We start from the raw sequence: 23,852 nt of genomic DNA, 5'->3' as shown, positions 1-23,852 counted from the left end.
ATGACCGCCGCCTCCCAACTGGATGGGCCTAATGGGCCGCGGCTCCCGAACCTTTCGGAGCTAGCCAATGGAGCCCTAGAAAGACCCCCTCCCCAACTGGACTCCTACTCCTATAAGGAAACTACTATCAAAAGCCCTATAAATACAGCACTACAAGACAACACAAGGTACGCCTTCCATAGTACTTTATACTATTGCTCTCCTCATAGCTCTTACTAATTTGACCATCGGAGTTTCACCGGAGAACTAGCCCCGCCGTTCGTTCCTTTTCTAGGTCAATTCACTCACCTCCTAGTACCACCAGTTCATCAGCTCAGCGCGGGTCAGTTCGCTCACTTCGCAGCTCGCTCACCAGCAGTTCGCTCTCCCACAGCTGCTCAGTTCAGATTGTGCTTTCGGCAGTCGCATCAGATTGTTTATACGGTATGTATTTTCATGCTTTCTGTAGCTAGATGTCGCCATTTTCTATGTGCTGCATTGCACGTTTGAGGTATCTGTTCACTTATATCTGGTTTGGATTCCTATTTTTAAGATTTTTTTTTTTAGAAAAATGTATAGTAACGATTTGATGTATATGAGATAAAACAATGATTTAGAAATTTATTTACGAAAAATGTAAAAATTTTTTGCTACAGTCCAAACTTTGCTTTTACTTACTGAAGTGTTTGTCCTGAAAAGCATGCGACTTACAACTAACAAGTGATACCTAATAGATTCCGAGTCAAAAATTTTCTTGGAACTGCTTAATTCATGGCTTTGATCTTTTAGATTGAGCTTGATGTTTAATGAATCTACAAACTGTGTCTTGCGAACATGGGATATATGGTTGTCTACAGGATTGGATTAGTCAGTTGCCAGATGATGTGCGCATAATCATTCTGTCAAGCTTGCTGATGAGAGAGGCAGCTAGAATGTGTCCTTTCTCATAGATGGAGGAAACTGTGGAAACATTTCACCGGTAGTTTGGACTTTGATGCTTCAGACACACTAAGGCTCATTGCCCATTTGGAAAAAGACCGCGTAACCGAAGCACGAAGGTATCGAGATTGGGTAGATCAAGTGTTGGTTTCACACGAGGGTTCATCATTGAAAGGATTAAGAATTGCTTTCGTGTTGGGCAAGTCTAATGTAGCTGCTCTGAATAAATGGCTCTACTTGGCCATTGTGAAAAGGGTTCAAAGACTTGAACTGGATTTGTCTTCGGCTGACGGATGTGTCGGCTGTACTGATAGTTCTTTCACCTTCCCATCTTGGTTATTGCATATTAACTTTCTTGACTTTACGAACTTCGACAGGCTAACTTCCTTGTGCTTGAAATCTATCTCCATTACTGAAGATGATCTTGCATACTTCTTATCGAAGTGTTCATTGCTCGAGCAATTAACGGTGGACAATGCTGCATATTTGCACAAAGTCAGAGTTGCTGCTCGTCAATCACTCAAGTTGAAGCACTTGGAGATCAGATACTGTTTGAAGTTGGAGGATGTTGAGGTTTCAGCCAGGAGTGTTGCTTCTTTTAAATATGCTGGCCCCATGATTAACATAAACGTTCCAGAATTCTCTTCAATTTCCCTTGCGGTTAAATACTGTGAAATGTTATTTGTGAAGTTTCCTAGAATCTGGTCTTTCTCAGGTCTCCAGCAACTAGAATTGAATCTGAGGGTGATGGTCAGTTTACTTCCATTTATCATCTTGAATTCTGCAATTGTTTACTTGTTTTTTGGTCACATTGCTTAATTGTGACGCACCTTTTGTGCTATGTACTATTTTTGAGTTCAGGAACCTTCAAGAAGCATGAGTTTTCCGAAAGATATTCCAGAGTTAAGTGAACTCAAGCAGTTGGAGTTGAAGTTTAGAGTACCTGCAGATCACAGTATTCTCTTCTTGAGTTCGATAATGCACGCGTGCATCTCCTCGCCTGCTCAAGTTAATATTGAAGGTAAACTGGAACTTGCCATTTCAATTTTTTAAAACTGATTGTGGGGCTTCATATCAGCCTGTTAAATATGCACACATAAACACGTTTGTGCGGGTCCTTCGGGTTTTTATTTCTTCGAAAAGAACTTTGAGTTCTATTTTTAGTTGAAGCCTGAAATGTACTTCGGTTGGTACTTGGCAGTATAGGGTTGAATGGTTTTGGCCACTGGAAACTGAGACTTTGAGATCGTTGGAAGACTGTGAAAAAGAGTGGAAGGAGCAAGCTGGGGAAAATCGTCATCAGAGCCTAAAGGAGATCGAATTCGTTGGTTGGATTGGACTGGAGAAGACTGATGCCCAATTCGCCCATTATTTGATGGATAGTGCCATTTCACTTGAGAAGTTGATTCTTGATTTCACAAGTCCATGCTTGATAGGAAAATGGCATTTCTGGGAGACTCCTTGTATTCGAAGGATGATCATACTTGGTATTTACTAAGTTTTTTTTTTTTTTTGGAAAAAGTATTTACCAGGTTACAGACCGATTTTGGAATCCATAATCCGGGAATTGTGTGAGAAATTCCGAAATTCATATGGTTCGAACAAGGAAAGAAAGCGTTATTCACCTCGACTTGAGTAAACCCGTGTGGTTTGAGTCCATTAGGTACTGCTAGCTATTTTTTGTTGTTTCATCATAACTAAAAGCACGACTTTGAACTCAATTTCAACATAAAATCCCCAAAATCTTGCTCAATTAGTGCGATTTTTTTTTTTAATGTGCCATGCTTATTCATCGTCTTCTCATAACTCCCTCGAACCTAAAACGTATTAAGAAAATACCATGATGTAATTACACTACTTCTATTGTTACATCCTCATATAATAAGATTAAGTTATTTCAACGTATGGATGCAAAATTTTTTTGCACATGCTTATGCACAAATGGGTCTAAGTACAGTCTAAACATGAATTTACACGTGATTGCTTAAGACTCATATCCCACACAACACAATGACTTTCGAGTTTGGATCTAGGCAGAGAAAATGAATTTAGACTCCTGCAAAATACGTTGGACGTGAGTAAAACTTGATTTATTTACCTAAGTAATTCAATGTTTTCTTAAAAATTTTAAAATTAAATAGCTTTAGGACCAACAAATTAGTGCCAAGTAATGATCATGGATAAATAATCTAAGATTGCTGTCTAAAATAACGACTCTGAAAAAAAAATGCCAACGCTAAACTCTAAAGTCACCATTTGAAATAACGACTTCAAAGTCGCTGCTTGTAATGATGAAATCTCTATGGTTAGAAGATTTTTTTTTTTTAAAAAAAAAAATTGAACTAATGTTGGATTTCCAAAAAATAATTTTTTTTGAATTATTTAGGTAAATAACCTGACATGCCTACATAGTGTGCGCGTGTCAAGAATCCGAGGGCATCATCTGTACTCGTGGGCTGCTCGGACGCAATTATATGGTAGTGCCTCGTGTGTAATTTAAGCGCGTAGATGTTAATTTTAGAGCTTTTATGGTTTTTTTTTTCTTTTAGCGTTCTTATCTCGTGTCTTTGCACTCATAACCAATTATTTTCGAAAGTCCAACGTTTATCTTCAGATTTTGACCTGACTCATGCAAGAACTGTACATAGATATGAGATCAAAACAAAAAAGAGAAAGAAAAAATGTAAACAAGAAAAGGAACGATATTATAGAGAAGACTGCGCGGGGATAGTTGTCGTCCTTCGCAGATAATATGAGAGTTGGAGCCTGTGAATTGAATGAGCCATTCGTAAATTCCACCATTTGTCACTAGGATCCCTATTAGACCATTACAATTTTCACAAAAAATAAAAAGAAAAAGAACCCCATGCCTAATTAATAGTAATCATCATCTAATCCAAGAAACTTATGTAATCCGAAATAAAGAAAAAGGCACAATCGAAAGACCAAACAGCCATTCTAACTGTACGAGGTGGTTCCATTATCCTCGTATTGTATTCCGAATTCTCATGGACCGGCTGTGAATTCTATATGATCATCTGCAAATCTCACTGGTCCTTTGGGCTCACGCCCATGGGGCATAATCTTAGGCACTGCGAAATGATCTCCATTGGCAGCAACTTTAGCGGATGCGAATCTTTTGTCAAATCCAAATTCAATGTCCCCACCTCCTGCTTGATGGTGAAACTTGCCATTTGGTTTAGCTGTTTTTGCCTTTTTGTGCGATGAATGGCCGTGGGATCGCTCCCCCTTCGAGCTGTGGTAGCGCCGGTTGCAAATGCGTCCGAGAACAATAGAAATAAGAAGTAGAACGAGTATCACTCCCAGGACTATGAGGACGGGGCCGAATGATCCATTTGAATGAGATGAAGATTGTGTTGGGATATTAGGACTAGGATAAACGTCGACCGGTTGTGACATGGTTTCTTTGTTTTATGTCTGGGCTAAGGGTAGGGTATATTGTCCTAAAGATTGAGAATTTGAGGGAGGATTAAGTTTTGGAGGTTGTGTTCTTTGAGTGCAAACAAAGGCAGGACTATTAGGTGAAGTGTGACGGAGGAATTAGAGTAAGAAGAGATTGGCTAATGAGCAGGAGGGGAGGTGGAAACATTTGATTCTTAAAATGTGGGGTTTTCTTATTTATTGAATTCGAAAAAAAGTGGGGAGTGTTCTTTATTAAAGAGGATTAAAGATACAGCTAAAGATATTCCTCGTGTCTTTTACAGCGGAAGAAGGGGTATTTTTGTTGCTTTGTTAGGAGAGAAAGTAAGATTTTGGCAACTTTGAACATCACCACAATCTCAATGCCCCAAGACCATGAGAGAGCCTAGCAACATTCGCTTTCTTAGCTCTTTTGATTTTTGAGTTCTTGCAATGGTCCCCGGACTGCCCTATGTATGATCCAAGCTTTGCACTTTGTCGAAGAAGTCTTACACTTTTATTTAAACGAAGTTAGTATAAAATTGAATTGGAACCAATGCTCTAAAACGTCTTCTTCCGTTGTGCAACAGTTTGTTTTCATTCTCATCCTCCATCAGTTCTTCTTCTGGTCTTGCTGTAGAGAAAAGAAAAGAAAATACTAGTGCATTTGTTGCTCTCAACAAAATTCATAAATTATCTCGTGATTGGTTATTATATACAGGAGAATCATTACGAAATTAATGGCAAAACTTTTTGGAGCATTCTCCATGCATATACCTGCAATTATCATCTCAAGTTGTGCTTTAGCAGCCGCACGCACCACGATGGGTCTCTACGTGCTTTTCTGGGTCAAAGGCCGCCTTTAGCAGTGGAAATTAGTCGGAAATTGACTGTTCAAACCTGTGCTTTTACTTCATTTGCCTTTCCCTTCTCTCTCTCTCTGTTTTTTTTTTTGGGTTCAATACCGAATCCAGAAGATATATCTCTTGGAGTTTCTAATATTAACAATCTCACAGGGCACTCGAAAGTTGTATAGAAAAATGAAAATTCTCGTTGCCCCGTGCAAATGGAGAAGGAATCGGAGTTCCATTACGCTGAAGGTTCATACATCCTTTAGGCCTTCAAGATTTTTTCTCTCTTTTTTCTGAAAGGCTTGATGCACCAAAATGGAGCTGAAGATACGCTGATACAGTCGTGCGTGCCTGAGATAGCGAACTGCAAGAATAACAACAGAGTATATTGCAAGAGAAAGAACGCGAACCCCATGAATTAATATGAGAAAATTGCTACAAAAACCAACTTTAAGCATACGTAGAGAAATGCTCATTTCTTGCATAATAACTAAAGGAAATGGTGTAGATTAAAATATGTGAAGGATTAACACATTTAGGTAGAATTGCGCCTTTGGCTCTTTGCTCTCCTTGCTTTTAGCAAACTAGCAAAGCAGGAGGATCCTGATTGCTGGTGGTGGTAGGCTGGTGTAGGGCCTGATGTTCTACAATTATTAGACCAATGATAAGCTCTCTATGGCGTGAAACATAATTATGCAGAACCCTGTAGGATATAAAGTAACGGGAAGCTTTCAAAATTTTAAGAAACGGGCAATCCTCCATTACAAAAAGAAGCTTTCGCTATTCAACCCCACTTGTGAACACCTACCTAGGTATATGCTTGCTTGTTCGTCTTTTTATTCCCTTCGTTTTCCCATTCGGTTCTCTAAGCTTCAAGAATCATTCCATCAGCTTTGAGCCTTTGACCACATGGGGAGGAACATTTCCGATTACTTAGCTTCATAATTTTCCCAAATGTTCTCCTGCTCTTCTTTAATTTTATTGTTCTTTTTTTTTTTGGGGGGCCATTGCACCACCTGTAATATATACTCTGCCAAGTGTCCTTCGAGTATACATACACACTACCTGTAATTTCACACAAGAATTCTTAAAAGGTTCTGTACTTGGTGGTTTGAAGTGGATAACAGTTGGTGTTCTCTGATTTCATCCTGTCCAATTGAAACAGGGGGTAACAAAAGTTATGCAAGATACGAAGTGGACGACCAACCCTCTTTTCATACTTCTTTCCCTGGGGCATTCAAAAACAACTGCATATATACTTGCTAATTTCCTTTAATTCATGAACCAACATCACTATATTCACGTATATATATATAGACTTCTGAGTTGCTAGATTTTAGTTGCCATTTTTACGTTACATAGGTTAAATTTATTAATCAACATTACTAGATTCATTGGTGCAAACATCATATATTGTGGTAACTCCCAGTATTTTTTTTTTTCAAGAGCAGAAGTAGTCATTCTGCATGCATTTGCCATTCAGTCTGCACGAGTCATCATGAAAAGAGGATAATAGGTGATCGTGTAGTTGTTTACAATGGGACAGATGTAACAATCATTGTCTGTGCCAATAATTTCACTTAAACTAGTGGGGAGCCTGTAGGATGAAAAGGAAAGCTGGATATGTATTCTCTTGGCTTCAGTATAGGACCCTGTAACGTTAGCATGACTTGACTATAAATCAGCAGGGGCATGAAGTTCCGATTAGTGGACAATCTATTCCAATTCAACCTTTATTTTCTCAGTATTTGTGACAAAACCAATTTGCCCTCATCCTTACCTATGACAATTCACGCATGGATTTATAATAACTATGGACCCCTAAAGAAAAGTAGATGAGCTGCTTCCCTAGTGAAGGCTCCGGCCTACTAATGGAAGATCCATCAATGGTGCTAGGCTTAAGATGGCAGAATACTCCAATTATGTGCACGCCCACCTCATTTGACATAATTTTTCTTTTAAGGGCTCAATGTAATCCGAACCAAGAGGGTGAACAGTTGAACCTTGCATGATATATATGTATGAACCAAACACCAAGTAGTTCCTGCTTTATATCTTTAATTTGAATCTGGAAAGAAGTAAAATCATCATCTTTTTCTGCTCTCGTCACCTCTCAGTTCTCTCACCGACTTTTTGCTGCTCTCTTCACGCCGTTGATTTGCTCATGGATGAAATTCCCTACAAATGCACCAAGAGTTTTATTTGTTAGTCCCCTCTTGCTATCTTTTTCTTGGGTGAAGTAAATCGCAACAAACTCAAACTAAACTGCTTCGAACCAAAATCATACTTAAACGTTCCAAAAAGAAAAAAAGTTAAACCAACGGTCCGAAACCAACTTTTTACTTGCATCAAAACATTGTTCGCAGCTCTTCCGACACCTATATTTAATCTAAGGTGCTCTAGCATCTTTTCGATATCCAAGCATGGTCATGGCAAGAACGAAAATTCATGTCATTCTGGTGTTTGTTAGTTCTCTACTCATTTTGCTTCCAGATTCACCAGGTTTGGATGGAACTCTCCGCTAAGTTGGAATTTGGACATCAATAATTGCTATAGTTTTTGAGTCGATTTTTGTCCTCAATATCAGTAACAATTTGGCTTTCTTTTCATCATTAATTCTTGCAGTTGGGGCACCGGTGGGGGTTTGCTATGGTCGCGTCGCGATCAATCTCCCACCTCCCTCGGATGTTGTAGATCTCCTCAGATCCAATGGCATTTCAAGAGTTCGTTTATTCAATGCTGATGCAGAAGCACTGAAGCCATTCTCAGGGACAGAAATTCAGCTCATGATTGGTGTCCCGAACGAAGTCCTGCCCACACTCGCTAATGGGATGGTTTCCACCTCATTGGATTGGCTCCAATCAAACATTTTTGCATATGTTTCTCCAAGCCAGGTTCGATACCTAGCCGTAGGCAATGAAGTACTCCTAAAAGATCCATTTTACTCACCGTTTCTTGTTCCTGCAATCCGTAAGCTACACCAAGCTCTTCAAGCATTAGGCCTCGCGGATACAATCAAACTCTCTTCAGCTCATGCTGCAACAGTACTATCCAACTCCTATCCACCATCAGCCGGAGCTTTTGATCCGAACCTCCTCTCAGTCCTAACCCCACTCTTGCAATTTCTGCGCGACACAGGATCGCCCCTGATGGTCAATGTGTATCCGTTTTTCAGCTACATAAACAATATGCAGTCCGTTTCATTAGACTACGCTCTCTTCAGGTCCTCTGCCGTTCATGCGGATCAGAAGTTGGCATATGACAATATGTTTGATGCAACGATCGATGCTTTCGCGTATGCCATGGAGAGGGAAGGATTTCAAGGCATCCCAATAGTGGTGACAGAGACAGGGTGGCCAACAGCAGGTGGAGCTGCTGCGAATATCGAGAATGCATTGGCCTATAATGGCAATGTTGCGAGAAGGGGTTTGAACAATATTGGGACGCCTAAAAGGCCGGGAGTCGGTGTTGAGGTTTTCCTGTTCGACCTGTTTGATGAGGATCAGAAGGGAGGGGAGGAGTTTGAAAGGCATTTTGGGATCTTTCGAGTAAATGGTGTCAAGGCCTACGACCTTTCATTTAATTAGTTTTAAGTACTGTGCTGTCTTCTACTCTATTGCTATTTGCTGGTCTGTAGTTTATTTGCATGGTTCATAGTACTTGAAAGCAAGGCATATTCTGATGTTCTCTACCAGTGTATAAATTGATGGATTGCATCGAATTTGTTCCAACTGATGATTATAGATACAGAAGTATCGTCTTAGGAAAATTCATAATTATGTCCTGAATCTTGCTGCTTTGTATATATTCCGTTGGTGCAAAGATATGTTTTTTACTCATTCAAGACTCCGGCAACGGGTGTTAGGTTGCGTAAGAATCATCACGATGCGCGTTGAAGAATCGATGCCAGATGAAGATCAGTGCCAAATTCTGCTTATCTTTGTGAAGATTTTTACTTCTGCTCAGATTGGGCCTACCCAAATTGAGAGTCCAGGACCATGTTATCAGAAGGGCCCAATTCGAGCCTAGGTAGTGTGAGCCCGGGTGAGATGTGGAACAAGTACGGGGGGCAATCTCAATCTCCGGTTTAGAACTTTTAGAGCCCAAAATTAAGGACTAATTAACAACTTAGTTGACGAATTTGGGAATGAATTTGTTTATATTAAATGTTATCCAGCTTAGAAAGATGTAATAGTAGTACTTTTATGGACAAATTGCTCAAAACTGTGATCACAGTGGCCTTTGAGATGAGAGATAAATATTGCTGGGTTGGGAATCAGCTTTCTTAACAGGCAAGAAAATCGAAAATCAAAGGAACAAAGAAATTGGTACGTGGAAAACAAAACAAAAGGAAGAAAAGCATCCTACGGGGCCAAGTGCCCTACAGGCGGGGAAACGTCAAAATTCATGAAACATAAATGAACGGAGAGGAGTCACAAAAGAGAATAAAGGTTGATTGCATATCGGTAGTCGGCACCCCATTCTTGTATTCCCATCTTTTTTCTCTGCTTAAAAAATTATTCCGTTACTGCTAAGAATCGCTCACTCTCGGCATCTCGGTTTGCTTATTTGTTCAAATTAAAGAGTGAGCTCAGCGCACTAAGTAGCGGGGCTGCTTGCCGCTAAATTAGCTTAACTTCAATGGCAGAGGAAGCAAATGGACGAGTGCATGATCTTAACACCATGCTTAGCTCTTCAGATCGAGACTTTCTTATTCGCAACAACGGCCAACAGGTGCATAATTATGGACTCCTTTTCGGCTTTTGGACTATTTAGCATGCAGACAAGTTTGGTAGAATTACATGTCGGATCACCCGAAAAAAATTAGAAAAAAGATTTGAGATTGCTAAGGCAAGATAATTGCCTAACGGAATCCGTGGAATTCTGGGTTACCCTTAATTCTTGCATCGTAAAAGATTTTGTATAAGTTTTGTTAGTAGGGGGGGAAAACTGCTTATTGTTTCTATAAAATTTTCATTATGTACAGTTTGTCGTCGAGTTCCCGAAAAAAGCCTGGATATTCTTAGCTTTGTTTATGGTGTTTGATAAACCAGCTGATTAGAGGTTATCTACTCTTTTAGTCTAGCTATTCTTGAATTAGTGAAAAGACTGGAGGAAAAAAAAGTGGTGAAAAGGTTCATCTTTTAAGAGTGCTAAAATTTAGTTACTGTTTTTGTCTGTGAAATACTGTTTTCTGTTGGATGTGTTATCATCTTGGCAGTTTTCTCATCATGATCCTTGGCTTTGCAGGTTAAGGTAGAAAGTTTAAAGGGGAAAAAGGTCGGGTTATACTTCTCAGCATCATGGTGTGGCCCGTGTCGACGTTTCACCCCGAAGCTGGTAGAGGTTTACAATGAACTCCTTCCAAAGGATGACTTTGAGATTGTATTCGTCTCTGCTGATGAAGACGATGAGTCCTTTGCTGCCTATTTCTCTAAGATGCCCTGGCTAGCCATTCCCTTCTCGGACTCTGAGACACGTGATCGCTTGGATGAATTATTCAGTGTCAGGGGAATTCCACACCTTGTGATTATTGGTGAAAATGGGAAGGTCTCAACTGATGATGGAGTTGAGGTCGTCCAAGAGTGTGGAGCAGAAGGATATCCATTTAGCCCTGAATGGATTAAAGAAATTAAAGAACAGGAAGAGGTGGCGAGGAGGAATCAGACCTTGAAGACTATCTTAGTCTCAAGATCACGTGACTATGTGGTTGCTAGCGATGGGAAGAAGGTAATAGTAATATTCAGCTTTGAAAACATCTGCGTCCCAGTACTTGCAACTTTACTTCGCATGAGCCTCGTACTGATTTGTGCTTTGATAGGTCTCCGTTGCTGAATTAGAAGGGAAGACTGTTGGCCTGTACTTCTTCTTATCGACAGTCGGTGGTCGCAATGCTTTTACTTCTAAACTACTTGAACTTTATGAGAAGTTGAAGGCAAAGGGAGAGAATTTTGAGATTGTGATGATACCCCTTGATGATGATGAAGAATCATATAAGTTATGGTTTAAAAACATGCCTTGGCTTTCGCTGCCTGTCAAGGACAAGGGTTGTGAGAAGTTAGTACGGTATTTTGAGCTGTTTACCCTGCCTACTGTGGTCATCATTGGGCCAGATGGAAAAACTCTACATTCTAATGTTGCTGAAGCAATCGAAGAACATGGCGTCCAAGCTTATCCTTTCACACCTGAGAAGTTTGCGGAGCTTGAGGCAATAGAAAAGGCAAAGCGAGAAGCACAAACGCTCGAGTCCATTCTGGTTTCTGGAGATCACAATTTCGTGATAGGAAAAGATGGGGTAAAGGTATGGCATTTGGGAATTTTTTTATTGTTTCTTAGATCGGTAAGAATGTTTCACTGGACGTAATCTTATTTACAACTCTTTGTGCATCTCCAGTAGAATGAATGCATACCTCACAGCTTATTGATGGTTTAAGCCTACTCTTAGTATTTGCAGCTACAGTTGATGGTTATGTTAGCGACATCTTTCTGAACTTGCTGCAGTTCATCAGTAATTTCATTTTTCTGTTAGCGTATAAACTAAGCTTAGTTCCACTTTGCAGGTTCCCGTGTCTGATCTTGTTGGAAAGACTATACTCCTTTACTTCTCCGCTCACTGGTGCCCTCCTTGTCGTGCTTTTCTGCCGAAGCTTATTGAAGCATATCACGGGATCAAAGCTAAGAACGATGCATTTGAAGTCGTCTTCATCTCAAGCGACAGGGATCAAAACTCGTTTGATGAGTTCTTTTCCAAGATGCCTTGGCTGGCACTTCCCTTTGGTGATGGAAGGAAGGAATCTCTAAGTCGAGTATTTAAGGTGCTCGGCATACCTATGTTAGTTGCCATTGGGCCTACCGGAAAGACTGTCACGACCGAAGCCAGAGATCTTATAACATATCATGGTGCTGATGCCTATCCCTTCACGGAGGAGCGACTGAAGGAGATCGAGGAGGAGTATGATGAGATGGCAAAGGGGTGGCCTGAGAAGGTGAAGCACACATTACACGATGAGCATGAGCTTGTTCTTACTAAGCGTCAATCTTTCGTGTGTGATGGATGTGATGAGGGGGGACAGGTCTGGTCATTCTACTGCGGAGAGTGTGACTATGATCTCCACCCAAAGTGTGCTCTGGAAGAAGACATGATGGAGATCACAGACGACGCAGAAACAGGAGTTTCAAATAAAGACCAGAAAGAAGGATGGATTTGCGATGGAGATGTGTGCTACAAAGCTTGAGAGGCTGATAGCTGCAAAGATTCTGCCTATTTTTTTGCGGATACCTAACAAGTATAAGCAGAAATCTTGCAGTTTCTATATGATGTTTATAGTCCAGGTGTGTATATATATATATATACACATCACACGAGGGTTGTATTTCTATTAACATCTATTTCCTTCTTCCACCATCGGAAGAAATAAGTTTTAAACAATGGTTACTGTAATTTCTAGTATTGTTGGCAGTGGTGGCAATGTAGTAGATCTCTTGTATCTATACATAGCTTGAGTTGCTTGCTTTTTTGTAGCATTTCTTCTGTGGAATGCTAAGCGTTAACTTGGTATGATATCATCTCTATACGCGAGCTTCTCTGATATAATTGAAGTCAATCTCGGAATAATAATGGTTGTGTTCTTCATTTTTGTTCTTTCACAGGGATTCATTTCAATTAAGAATTGACAGCATGTAAAAATTTTCTGTCGTCGATTTTGACTGCATATTAAGACTTGACACGTGTATAGTAAATTGTTTTTGAATAATTGGATCGAATTTTGCCCCAACTGATGATTATAGGCGCAGATGTCTTGGAGAAATTCGTAATTGGGCCCTAAATCCTGCTGCTTAATACGCGCTTGGTGCGAAATTATCTTTTGCTTATTCAACAGAATCATGTCTGGTAAGTAAAAATGAGTAGTGTTAGCAGACTTTGATTCTGTTGAACAAGTAAAAAGATAATTTGTGACGAAGAACAAAACTGTGCCCACTTCAGCATATTTAGTGATGATTTTACTTCTGCTCAAATTGGGCTGCCCAAATAGGCCCAAGATTCTAGTGTTATGGAAGGCCTAATTCGAGGATGAGCTGTTGAAGGTTTAGAACTCTTAAAGCCCAATATAAAGGCCTACTGAATGATTTATAGTTAACAAAAGTAGAAATAACTTTGGAATTATTTGTAAAAAATTATTATTTGATTGCGTTCTACATACATATTTCAATTATCTCTTATTTCACGTATCACATTACAAAAAAAAAAATTGATTATAGCGTTATTTTAAAAAAAGTTTCCAAATATTCCTCTGTCCAAACACACTCAGTAGTATTAAGATGAAAGATAGAGCGTACATTTTATCTAGCGTAAAGAAGATGAAATAGTAACAATGGTAAGGACAAATTGCTCAATCAATCAATCAATCTTGGCCGGCTCCGGAGAGAGGGACTCGGGGCACGGACGGTTGCAGGTGCAACCGTTCCTGCCCATTTTGATCATTATCAACACCATGTAATGTAACTTTCTTTGTACATCGTGTAACTTTTTTTTCACAGGATGTATTTTCACAACAGATAATGATGGGTCCCACACTTGACACGAAAATCGAATTACATGATGTAATCTTAACCGTACAAAATTTTGAGGGCCAATCTTGACCCTCAACCGTGCAGGGACGGTCATACGGTCGTACTGATGACCGTCCCTGCCCCAAATCCCCGGAGAGCGTTTAAGGTGTTAGACAGTGGGAAATTCTGGTTTCCATCTTAACCAATCGACAAGAATATCCTCATCATAGATAAAGCAGACTCATCAATCAGCAATCACTTGACACCAACTAGTAGCAAAAAGGAGATGTGTATTACTAGCCCATGAGATGAGAAATAAAAGGCAAACTAGCTGGCTAGTGCTGCTGTACTTTTGACTTTTGTGGCTAGCGATGATAATATTGGGGTGTTCCTTCCTCTCTAAGTCTTTAAATACATGTTTTTCCACGTCATCTCTGGCTAAGTTGGACGGTTCACATCTACTGGCAGTACTATGTAGCATAATTTAAGTCTGGGAATATATGTATATGTTGTTACACTACGTGTAAACCAATCCAGACTATTGCAGATATCGAGTTATCAACCACTAAGACTAGAGATGGCTTTGAACAAGGATGAAGAAACAGTTTCTCATGATATTACCTCCCTCCTTTCTTCACCGGAGAGAGATTTTCTTGTGCGAAATAATGGTGATCAGGTACTTTTTCCTTTGCAAAGGCCCATTTCTTATCTGTCCTTTATCTAGCCGCTAATTATGTTTTATTTCGTTGACTTGAGTACCTTGTCCCAGTTTTTAATAGAATCTTTAGATTGAATCTTCAAGAGCTTGTTCTGAATGCATCTGAAAATAGCATCGTGATCGGTTTTTGTAGGTAAAAATCGAGTCTTTGATTGGAAAGGCAGTCGGATTATATTTCTCAGGTTCATGGTGTGGCCCTTGTCTACGTTTCACCCCAAATTTGGTGCAAGTCTATGATGAGCTCTCCAGTAATGCTGATTTTGAGGTTGTTTTCATCTCTTCTGATAGAGACGAGGAATCATTCAATGCTTATTTCAAAAAAATGCCATGGCTTGCTTTTCCTTTTGCTGAGTCGGAGACAAGGCAAAGTCTGAAGGAGTTGTTCAAAGTCAGGGGAATTCCGCATCTGGTGATCCTTGATGGGAGTGGGAGGGTTTCTACTGAAGAGGGTGTTAGGATCATCTATGACTATGGTGCTGATGGCTACCCGTATACCCCAGAAAGAATTAATGATTTGAAAGAGGAAGAAGAGAGAGCTAGAAGGGAACAATCTTTAATGTCTATCTTGACGCACGATTCGCGTGACTATCTTATTTCAAATGATGGAAACAAGGTGAAACATGATTTCTTTTCTTGAATTTCATTATCCACGTTTCTGTTTTGGATTATATGTTGTGGTTTTAGGTAGGTGGCTAGTGATTGATAATTAACGAATCATCATATCCTTTATGTTTTACTAGATTCCTGTATCGGAGCTTGAAGGAAAAACAGTTGGCCTGTATTTCTCAGTGAGTTCTGACAGAGGATGCCTTCATTTCACCGATAGACTCTTAGAAGTGTATAAGAAGCTTAGAGAGAAAGGAGAAGCTTTTGAACTTGTGCTTGTGTCTTTAGACGATGATGAACAAGAATTCAAAAATTGTTATGAACCCATGACATGGTTGGCCTTGCCTTTTAAGGACAAGACCTGTGATAAACTGGTGAGGCACTTTGAACTTAGAACCCTTCCCACACTAGTTGTAATCGGTCCAGATGGCAAGACTCTCCACTCAAATGTGGTCGAATCAATTGAAGAACATGGTGATGAGGCCTACCCTTTTACGCCTGAAAAGTTTGCTAAGCTTGCTGAGATAGAAAAGGCAAAACTTGAAGCACAGACGTTGGAGTCTATTCTTATTTCTGCAGATAAGGACTTTGTCATCTCTAAAGATGGATCAAAGGTAGTAGTGGCTTTAAGTTCTTTAATCAAAGTGGAGGTGATCTTTGTTTCAATCAACGTTGTCCTGATTGTTTGAAGTTTGTTTCTTCTTAATTAGGTTCCAGTTTCTGAACTCGTTGGGAAGAACATTCTTCTCTATTTTTCAGCTCACTGGTGTCCTCCATGCCGTCATTTTCTACCTCGATTCATTGCGGTGTACGAGGAAATCAAGGCTAAGGATGATGCGTTTGAAGTAATTTTCATCTCGAGTGATCATAATCAATCATCCTTTGATGATTTCTTTTCAGGCATGCCGTGGTTAGCACTTCCATTTGGTGATGAGAGAAAGGCGCTTCTGCAACGTAGGTTCAAGATCAAAGGCATTCCAGCTGTGGTAGCAATTGGACCTAATGGGAGGACAGTAAGTACGCAAGCCAGGCAGCTTATACAAGCTTATGGAGCAGATGCCTACCCGTTCACTGAGGAGCGTGTAAAGCAATTAGAGGAACAGGCAAAGGGTGGCCTGAGAAACTGAAGCATGAACACCATATTGAGCATGAGCTGATACTTGCTCGCCGTACTGCATATGTTTGTGAGGGCTGCCAGGAGATAGGACATGGATGGTCTTACCTATGCGATCAATGCAACTTTGATCTCCATCCAAAATGTGCGCTGAAGAAAGAAGAATCAAAGGCTGATCAAGACAGTCATCCTGGAGGAGAGCCTGGCAAAGCCAAAGAGCGCTATGTATGTGATCATTTAGCATAATAACTATTCTGGCGTGTTAAATGCTGAGACTTGTATGTAAGCATTAACTTATTTGTAATACCAGTAAAGGCCGAAGCTTGTACTTTTAGCCTTCTAGTCCCAAAGAACTGCAGGACTTGATCTTCCGTGGATGGACTGAATTCTCCATTAGAATGAAGTCAGGAATGCAGGTTTAAGATGTACCTTTAGGCCAGATCTAACAGGTACCCATGCTACTTATCCCTTTTTTTCTTTAAACACTTTTTACTTCTTTTGCTTTTGCTTTAGTTCTTTCACAGGCTCACGCTAGAAATAGACACTTGAAGGACTGGGAAATCCTCAACAACTCGATGTTGAGAAGAACCTTTAAGCGAAAAGTATTCTCTATTTAGAATTACAGACACGTGTTGAATCGTTTGCAAACGCATGAAAAATACACATTGAATTAAGTTTAAGATTAAACCAGTTCCGTGATGTGCACCAGGATGCTGGCAATGCCATTATTTGTCAATCTTCTTATACCTTTTTAACTAATATTATTGTTGTTGAAACAGATTAGAAAGTAAGAGGTTGGATGATTATTAGCTTAAAGCTAAAAAGTCAGAATTTGCAAACGATATTGGTGACAAACTGAATGCAGCTTATACTTCGTGTTCCTTCTGAAACCAATACGAACTGGTCTAGTTAATGAATTTCTAAGCAAAACAAAGGGATGCAGGGAAAGTATTAGGAGTGAAGAAGTGCCTCAAAGCAGAGAAAATTATGTCATTAGCATTTACATTCTCTTGTATCAAGAAAAATCCCCTAGCGGGATTAGAAAACCAAACCACTGCCTACACTACTAACACAAGCAACACACACTGGCCACGCAGAGAATTCTCGAGGAGATATAGGAGCATACATCTCCTGTTACTTTTTCTGTTCAGACTTAAGTTTGGCAGCATTGGCCTCAGCAGTAGCTTTCACAAGAGTAGAAGGTTTTATTACACTCTTGGGGTTGAGAGCCTTCCTAATCTTGAACACAGCCCAGGCAGTCCCAATAGCATGCCCTGCGGCACCTAGTCCTTCATGTGTCACCTCCGCTGCTTGTTCCCCATATTTCTGAGAAACAAGGTTAGTTGTTACAACTGCGCTGGTTGACATCACATTTTTCCCAGCAACCTCAACAGCATCACACAACTTGTTAAATCCGTCCAAGGATGCCAGCACAATCTCTCCAGGAAGAAGGCTGAAAAACTTTTTGCCTGCCTTTGAATTTGCTATTGAACTCGTGAAGAATCCAGACACCTTCACAACCCCCGAAAGTATTCCCGTAGCCAATTTCTCGGACATTTTTGTCATCTTCTTGACCCTTTTCATCCTCCTAAGAGCTTCAGAACTGACCTTAGACTCTGTTCCCGCGCCCATCCTCCTCTTAACGAACTCATTTCCCCACTTCAACCTATCCACTGTAACATCTCCACACCACAATATCCCCTTCACCAGGTGCCCTGATCCTGCCGCTATCATCCTCGCAACACTTCCACTGTAATCCTCCACGTTAGGAGCCAGCGTAGTCCAATACGCAGCAGAGCTCTTCTCCACCAACTCACCCTTCTTCTTATCTCTCTCCATCTCCTCCGGCGAGACATCCTTCGCCACCGCCCACCAGCCTTCAGCCGCCCCTTTCTCCGCCACCTTCTCCACTCTAAATGCACTGTACTTCTCCAATACCCCATCCAACTCCCTCAACAATCCTTCCTGCCCTTTTGCAGCGATTGTCAGCCCATAATTCAAAACATTCTCTTCACTCCACACACCGTCAGTACTTTCGGGTGGGACTCGTAAAGTGAAAAAATAATGGGATTCGTCAAGCTTGACTGCAGCTTCATCTTTAGCCAAGGGCCACTGAATTTCGTCGTCGATCCTAGCGAGCAACCGCCACGACAGTTATCCACCCTGCCCGGAGCATAACGATTGAGAGTTGTCCAAGTTGCCAGTCAAACGCTCTGCTTCTTTAATCAGATCAAATGCAGTATAGCACCTGGGATTTGCATAATTACTTCCTCGGATGACTCAAAAGGCTATGTTCCTCTGACTAGCCCGGAACCCTGCTGAATCTCAAACTTGAACGTCGTGGTTGTCGTCGTTCCGGAAAGAGATTTTGAGGCTAGATCTTTTCAAATCAATTAGAAGGGTTAAGAGAGATGATGCAGGAGGAGACGAAGCTGGTTCTTCTTTGATCTGCGTTTCCGGTAAGAGTGTGAAGTAGATCTGATTGATTCGATTCACTTCTGGGTTTAGAGAGACTTGCTTGATTTAGACATTGGTTGAGATATCGTTGAATTTCCGGAGGCAATAATTTTGCTCCGAATTCCAATTTTGGGTATGTATGAGCCTAGATGATTGCTTGCAGATTTTTCCAAAGCGGGATAATTTAGCTGGGGTTGTTACTGTATTTAAATTGAGGCACATTAACGAGTGCAATAAAGAAATTGCGAAATGGAGAAGGGAAAGGCAGGCGGGAGCCGTGTCGCCCTATTTCTCTCCTTCAGTGGTGAAGTCTTGCGAGAATATGAGTTACCCATGGCAGCTCCAAACTCCGGCCCCACATTGACATGACAGGGGACTGCGTGTTAAAAGAAAACACCTGTTCCCCTGCCTATGTTGTCGCAGATTACGACTTAAGAAGAAATCTTTTAAGCATCTGCTCTCCTGCGTTGCAGATTACTAGCACTGCGTTGATATTTTGGCTCGCAAAATAATAGCGAAGAAAATTACATCAACGTATATGTTCTCGTGAATTGCAAAATTGCCTTAAAAGTGAGTGAGTGGATGACCCATGACCAGATACAAAATTTATTCCAAATAATATTTCGCTTGCATCATAAACACATTTTCTAACTCACTTTTTTATATTTTCAACCACCTTTTTATCTCACATACATCACATCACAAAAAGTGCTACAGTAATTATTCCAAATAATATTTCAAATAATACCCTATCCAAACAAACACTACTAGTATTCATAATCTAATAAAGCGTTTATCAAGATTACCATAACAATAATATCAAATGGTTTTTCTTTTCCTCCCTAGTTGGCAAAAAATTACTCTCACGATGATGAATTTATTAGATGATCATGCAATTGAAGTTTTTGATGTACTTAACTAGCATTAAGGTTATGTTTGAATAGGGGAGGAAGGTTAAAAGAGATGGGATCGTAGGTTCGAGATTCTAAATTCAAAATCTTTCCTGTTTTTTTTTTTTTTTATCAAACAAAGGTTATACTTGAATAGATGCAAAGTTGTGTGGAAAAGTAAACTGCAAGAAAATGAGATAAAAGGAAAATGAAAAGTTCCTATTTCTGTTTGGATACTTAGAAAAAATTTGAGAAAAAACAATATAAGTTAATGATGATCAACGACAGTTATTCAAATTCTTCTACCTAGCTAACCATTTTTACTTTAACGTGGTGCAAATGTTGTTGGTCACTGACAGGTGCCGAACCTGTACAATAATAAATACCTACTCGAGAAAAATACAGATTTTGTATATAGCGGTGAGTAGGGTCGAATCCACAGGGACTGGGGATAATTTGTTTCTTCTAAAGTCCAAAGTATGGGGGGTTTTGGATTAAATGCTAACTAAATAAATTAACTGCAGAAAATAATTAATTAAAAGAAATGATTGGGGAAACTCTAGCCAAGGGTACACATCAGAAATGGTTCATGCACTGATCATTGATGCAGAAATAATTCCAACATTTAGCAATAGATTAGTTATAGTTGTCATGCACGCGATAAACAACCAACCCTTCCTTAATTTCTCGATAGCTAAGGTACGACCGTTAGCTATTTCTCTAATCCAAAAATAACCCTAGGTACGACCGTAGGATTCAATTTCTAGATTGCATTAAGAATTAGAAAGGCCCAATCCTAACTAACAAACACGCTAAGAGGGTTTGTTTAAGTTAGATCGTATGTTTCCCTGACATAAACCCAATTACGCCAGTTGCTACTGGGATAGAGGTAACGAACAATTACGGATTCAATTACCCCTATTTAGCAAAATAGCCTATATGAATAATTAATTATTGCGCACTAATCAATCATACACAAGAGCTATAACAATTGAAAGCAGGAATCATATAAATACCAATAAATGAGAAAGCGATTAAAATAAATTCGATCTCACAGTAATTGCAGAACCAAATCTTCAATTGTCCCTTGACTTGAATTAAGAGGTTAGTTCTCCATTAATGGAGAACAACCATGCGAAAAAACTATCTGAACCTTACAAAATTGCTCCTGGCCAAATCGGCCAAGGAAGAAAAGTAAAAGTCGGCCACGGAGGAAAAGTCCCTGACCTCCGTACCTTCCCTCCAGCTTTCCAAGTCAAAACCAATTTAAAGAAAAGCCTTCACTAAGTCTCCTAATCCTCTACGTTTTTGGGCCACTCAATGGGATGAAGGAAATTCCTTTTCTTTTAGGCTAGGCCCACTAGAGAGAATAAACAAATCCCCATCCGGATTCCTCTCCTTCAAAATTGGTACCCCAGTACCAATTTTCCTAAACAAAGGAGTCCTATTATAGATAGCTTTCTTTAGCTCTTGAAATGGCCCCACTGCCTTTCAGCATTGAAGTCCGCTGCTTCATACAGCTTTGGAAACTTCACGTGTGCAAATTATCCCGAGAATCCGTCCTTGAAAGCTGGAATTAGGCGTGGGCACGCCAACCTATCAGGGAGTCTGCTGGAATGACGATTTTCAGTACTTTTTCTTCACCACTTCCTGCAATTAATCCCAAATACCAAATATAAGTAGAATATATCAATTAAGATAATATTTGGCTAAAATCAAAGGGAAAAATAATTATAAATTTAGCACAAATTATGACTTATCAATTTCCCCCACACCTAAACCATGCTTGTCCTCAAGCATGAGAACATAAACCAAGTAATCAAATTCAAACAATGGCTATTGCTCAAATCTTCTATTGCCACGATATAATTAAAACTTATGTCAAGTATTAGTGGCAATTTTCAAGAAATATCTCTCCAACTAGCTTTCAAGATCAAGGATTCTTTCAATTTATGACTAACTAATCTAAGAATATAAAATATTCAACCAGCATCCATAAGCAAATGGTTCAACTATTAAGCAAAATCTCAACATTAAAATTCAGGGATCAGCGGGTTAACAATTCATTCAAACACTTCCATATTTTTCACTATTAGCACATTTTTTTTTTCTAGAATATCCCCACACATGAATGATGAATTTTTTTTTTTTTTAGGGGGAACGCTTAGTTTTTAGCCATTCAAGCATTTCGACGCGAACTCCGACATTGGCCATATGAAGGAGTCCGGTTACTCAGCCATCATCGCTTAAAAACCACATACTCATAGCTATCGTCGCTTTTTGACGCGAAAGTCGACATTTGTGGTGAAGACTCCCGGTTACTAGGCAACGATACTAGCGGAGTATAGCCTAATACTATTCATAAATAGCACCAAAATAATAAATATTTAACGATACCACCACAAACCCGCTTCATTTTCTTAAACATGGAGAACTAAGATTAATAGCTGAACCAATTTGCACAAAAAATTGCCATAGACTAAATAATTTACAATACTTAGAAAAGTTAACCAAAAGGTGCAAAAAGTCACAAAATCTCAAATATTCACCAAAGAGATTACCCTTAAAATCAACCTGTCATACTCAACACTCTTAGAAGCTGTAAAATCTTAGTAATAGAAAAACTTTGCAGACATCTAAACCATCCGTTTATCTAGGAATATATCACAAATACAGCACAAAACATAGGCAAAAAACTTGCTGACAAAATTCGGAACAAGTCAAACAAAAAATTTCCAACAAAAATGTCCTACACTTGCACTTTTTCAATAAAAAGCCAATATTACTACCCCCCCACACCTAAATCTTGCCATTGCCCTCAATGTAAGCAAAAAAAGAGCAAAACAGAATATCCTGCGCGGCAACGATCACTTCCCTTAAAACGCGAGCGAGCGCAGAACCTGAACTACCTGGCTGCTGAAGACGGGGAAAGGGCGCGGCGGAAACCCACTGCTGATGACCGTCTACATGTGCTAAATTCTGCGGCCATCCCATCCCATTTGACGCCTCCATCCCGATCCATATCCGAGTGCTCCATATTTGCTCTCTGCCCTTATTTTTGGGTTTAGTCATTGGAAATCAGAGGGTAAGGTGGAGGCAAGGAAATGGGATTCCAAAGAGGTCAACAAACAGCCAACAAAGCAAATGATAACTAAATACAGCTTCCAATCACAGACAAGTGCAGAAACGGCCGATGAACACACCCCAAGAATTAATTAAACCTGTCAGCAGCAAAATCTTTTTTCCAAATACTACCAATTCAACCCAAAAATCAATTAATTAGATAAACATAGCAAAATTCCCCCAAAAACTAATTAAACAGACAACTAGAGTAAAAACTTTCCCCAAATATCACTGGTTGGGCACAACGTTAACCAAATAATCAACAATCAATCCACAGATATGCCACAGCACCCAAACAAGCACAAATTTTCTGTCCTCAGCTAGCAAATCAAAAATCTGGCCTCAGCTAAGAAATTAAAATCTGGCATTAGCTAATAAAAGCTAGTAATCTGGCCTCAGCTACTTAGAGACAGAAAAATAAAGAAAGAATTCACCGGAGAGGTTTTGGCAACAACAACAGGTACAGTGGAAGAGGCAGAAGCGACGCGTGTGGGGCTCACGCCGGTGGCTAACGCGCACAAGGGCGCTCGGCTGCTGCTGCTGGTACTTGCTAAGCTCGGCTGGTGAAGTCCTTGAGAAGGGGCAAAGGAGGTCGCGCGCCTGCTGGGCTCGGTTGGAGGCACGGCGGCGAGGGTCGCTCGTGTGGGTAGCCGCTGGTGGATGGCGGCTAGTCAGCAGTTGCCGCGGGCTGGAGGTGGCGATGGAGCTGCTGGAGTGGAGCTTGAGCTACGCGAGGTGGAGGTGCACGTGAGCTGGGGCTAGGCGGCGGCGGCGCTGCTTCGGCGGCGCGCACTGGTGGTTGTCGCGAAGCTTGGAGGCTCGGTGAGCTGTGGATGGCCTGGAGGCGCGACTTGGCCGCGGGTATGACGCGCGCGCGAGGTGGCCTGGCTGGTGGAGGTTGATGGCAGAGGCACGCGGAGGCGACGGAGGCCTGGTTGCCGATGGAGGCAGCGGCGTCCGTGAGGCTGATCGTACGGCACAGGGGGAGCAGCGGCGGGCGGAGGCGACTGTCACGCGAGGGAGCGCGGCGACTGTGTCGCGCCCGTGGGTCTTCGACGGCGGTGGCTGTCGCGGCTACTCAGGCTGCTCGCTGGCGGAGTGACAAGGGAGAAGGGAGAGCGCGAGTGCGAAAGGAAAGAAGGAAAGGGGGAAAAACAGGGGAAGCGGCGGAGAAGAAGAAGAAAATGAAAGGAAAGAAAGAAAAG

The 23,852-nt window shown here is 40.7% G+C and overlaps 3 protein-coding genes and 2 pseudogenes across 3 annotated transcripts; 4 read left to right on the top strand and 1 right to left on the bottom strand.

The window, feature by feature from the left end:
• LOC113780528 lies at positions 1-2,416 on the top strand. Its single transcript, XM_027326324.1, has 4 exons — positions 1-167; positions 930-1,668; positions 1,780-1,926; positions 2,120-2,416. The coding sequence occupies exons 1-4, from the start codon at positions 1-3 to the stop codon at positions 2,414-2,416; spliced, it is 1,350 nt and encodes a 449-aa protein (XP_027182125.1).
• Positions 2,417-7,376: 4,960 nt separating this feature from the next.
• On the top strand, positions 7,377-8,968 carry LOC113779646 (glucan endo-1,3-beta-glucosidase-like). The gene is made up of 2 exons (XM_027325310.1): positions 7,377-7,691; positions 7,815-8,968. Exons 1-2 carry the CDS (start codon positions 7,613-7,615, stop codon positions 8,774-8,776), a joined length of 1,041 nt encoding a protein of 346 aa, XP_027181111.1. The 5' UTR covers positions 7,377-7,612; the 3' UTR covers positions 8,777-8,968.
• A 682-nt stretch (positions 8,969-9,650) lies between these two features.
• LOC113779817 (probable nucleoredoxin 1) lies at positions 9,651-12,793 on the top strand. The gene is made up of 4 exons (XM_027325546.1): positions 9,651-9,923; positions 10,440-10,919; positions 11,011-11,490; positions 11,750-12,793. The coding sequence occupies exons 1-4, from the start codon at positions 9,831-9,833 to the stop codon at positions 12,422-12,424; spliced, it is 1,728 nt and encodes a 575-aa protein (XP_027181347.1). The 5' UTR covers positions 9,651-9,830; the 3' UTR covers positions 12,425-12,793.
• A 1,416-nt stretch (positions 12,794-14,209) lies between these two features.
• Positions 14,210-16,677, top strand: LOC113779194 (annotated as a pseudogene).
• Positions 16,678-17,065: 388 nt separating this feature from the next.
• LOC113780527 lies at positions 17,066-22,561 on the bottom strand (annotated as a pseudogene).
• Between the last annotated feature and the right edge of the window lie 1,291 nt (positions 22,562-23,852).

This window comes from Coffea eugenioides, chromosome 8 (assembly GCF_003713205.1).
Source record: "Coffea eugenioides isolate CCC68of chromosome 8, Ceug_1.0, whole genome shotgun sequence".
Lineage (NCBI taxonomy): Eukaryota > Viridiplantae > Streptophyta > Magnoliopsida > Gentianales > Rubiaceae > Coffea > Coffea eugenioides.
Note: the sequence above shows the minus strand (reverse complement) of the source record. Positions and strands in the feature narration are given on the sequence as shown.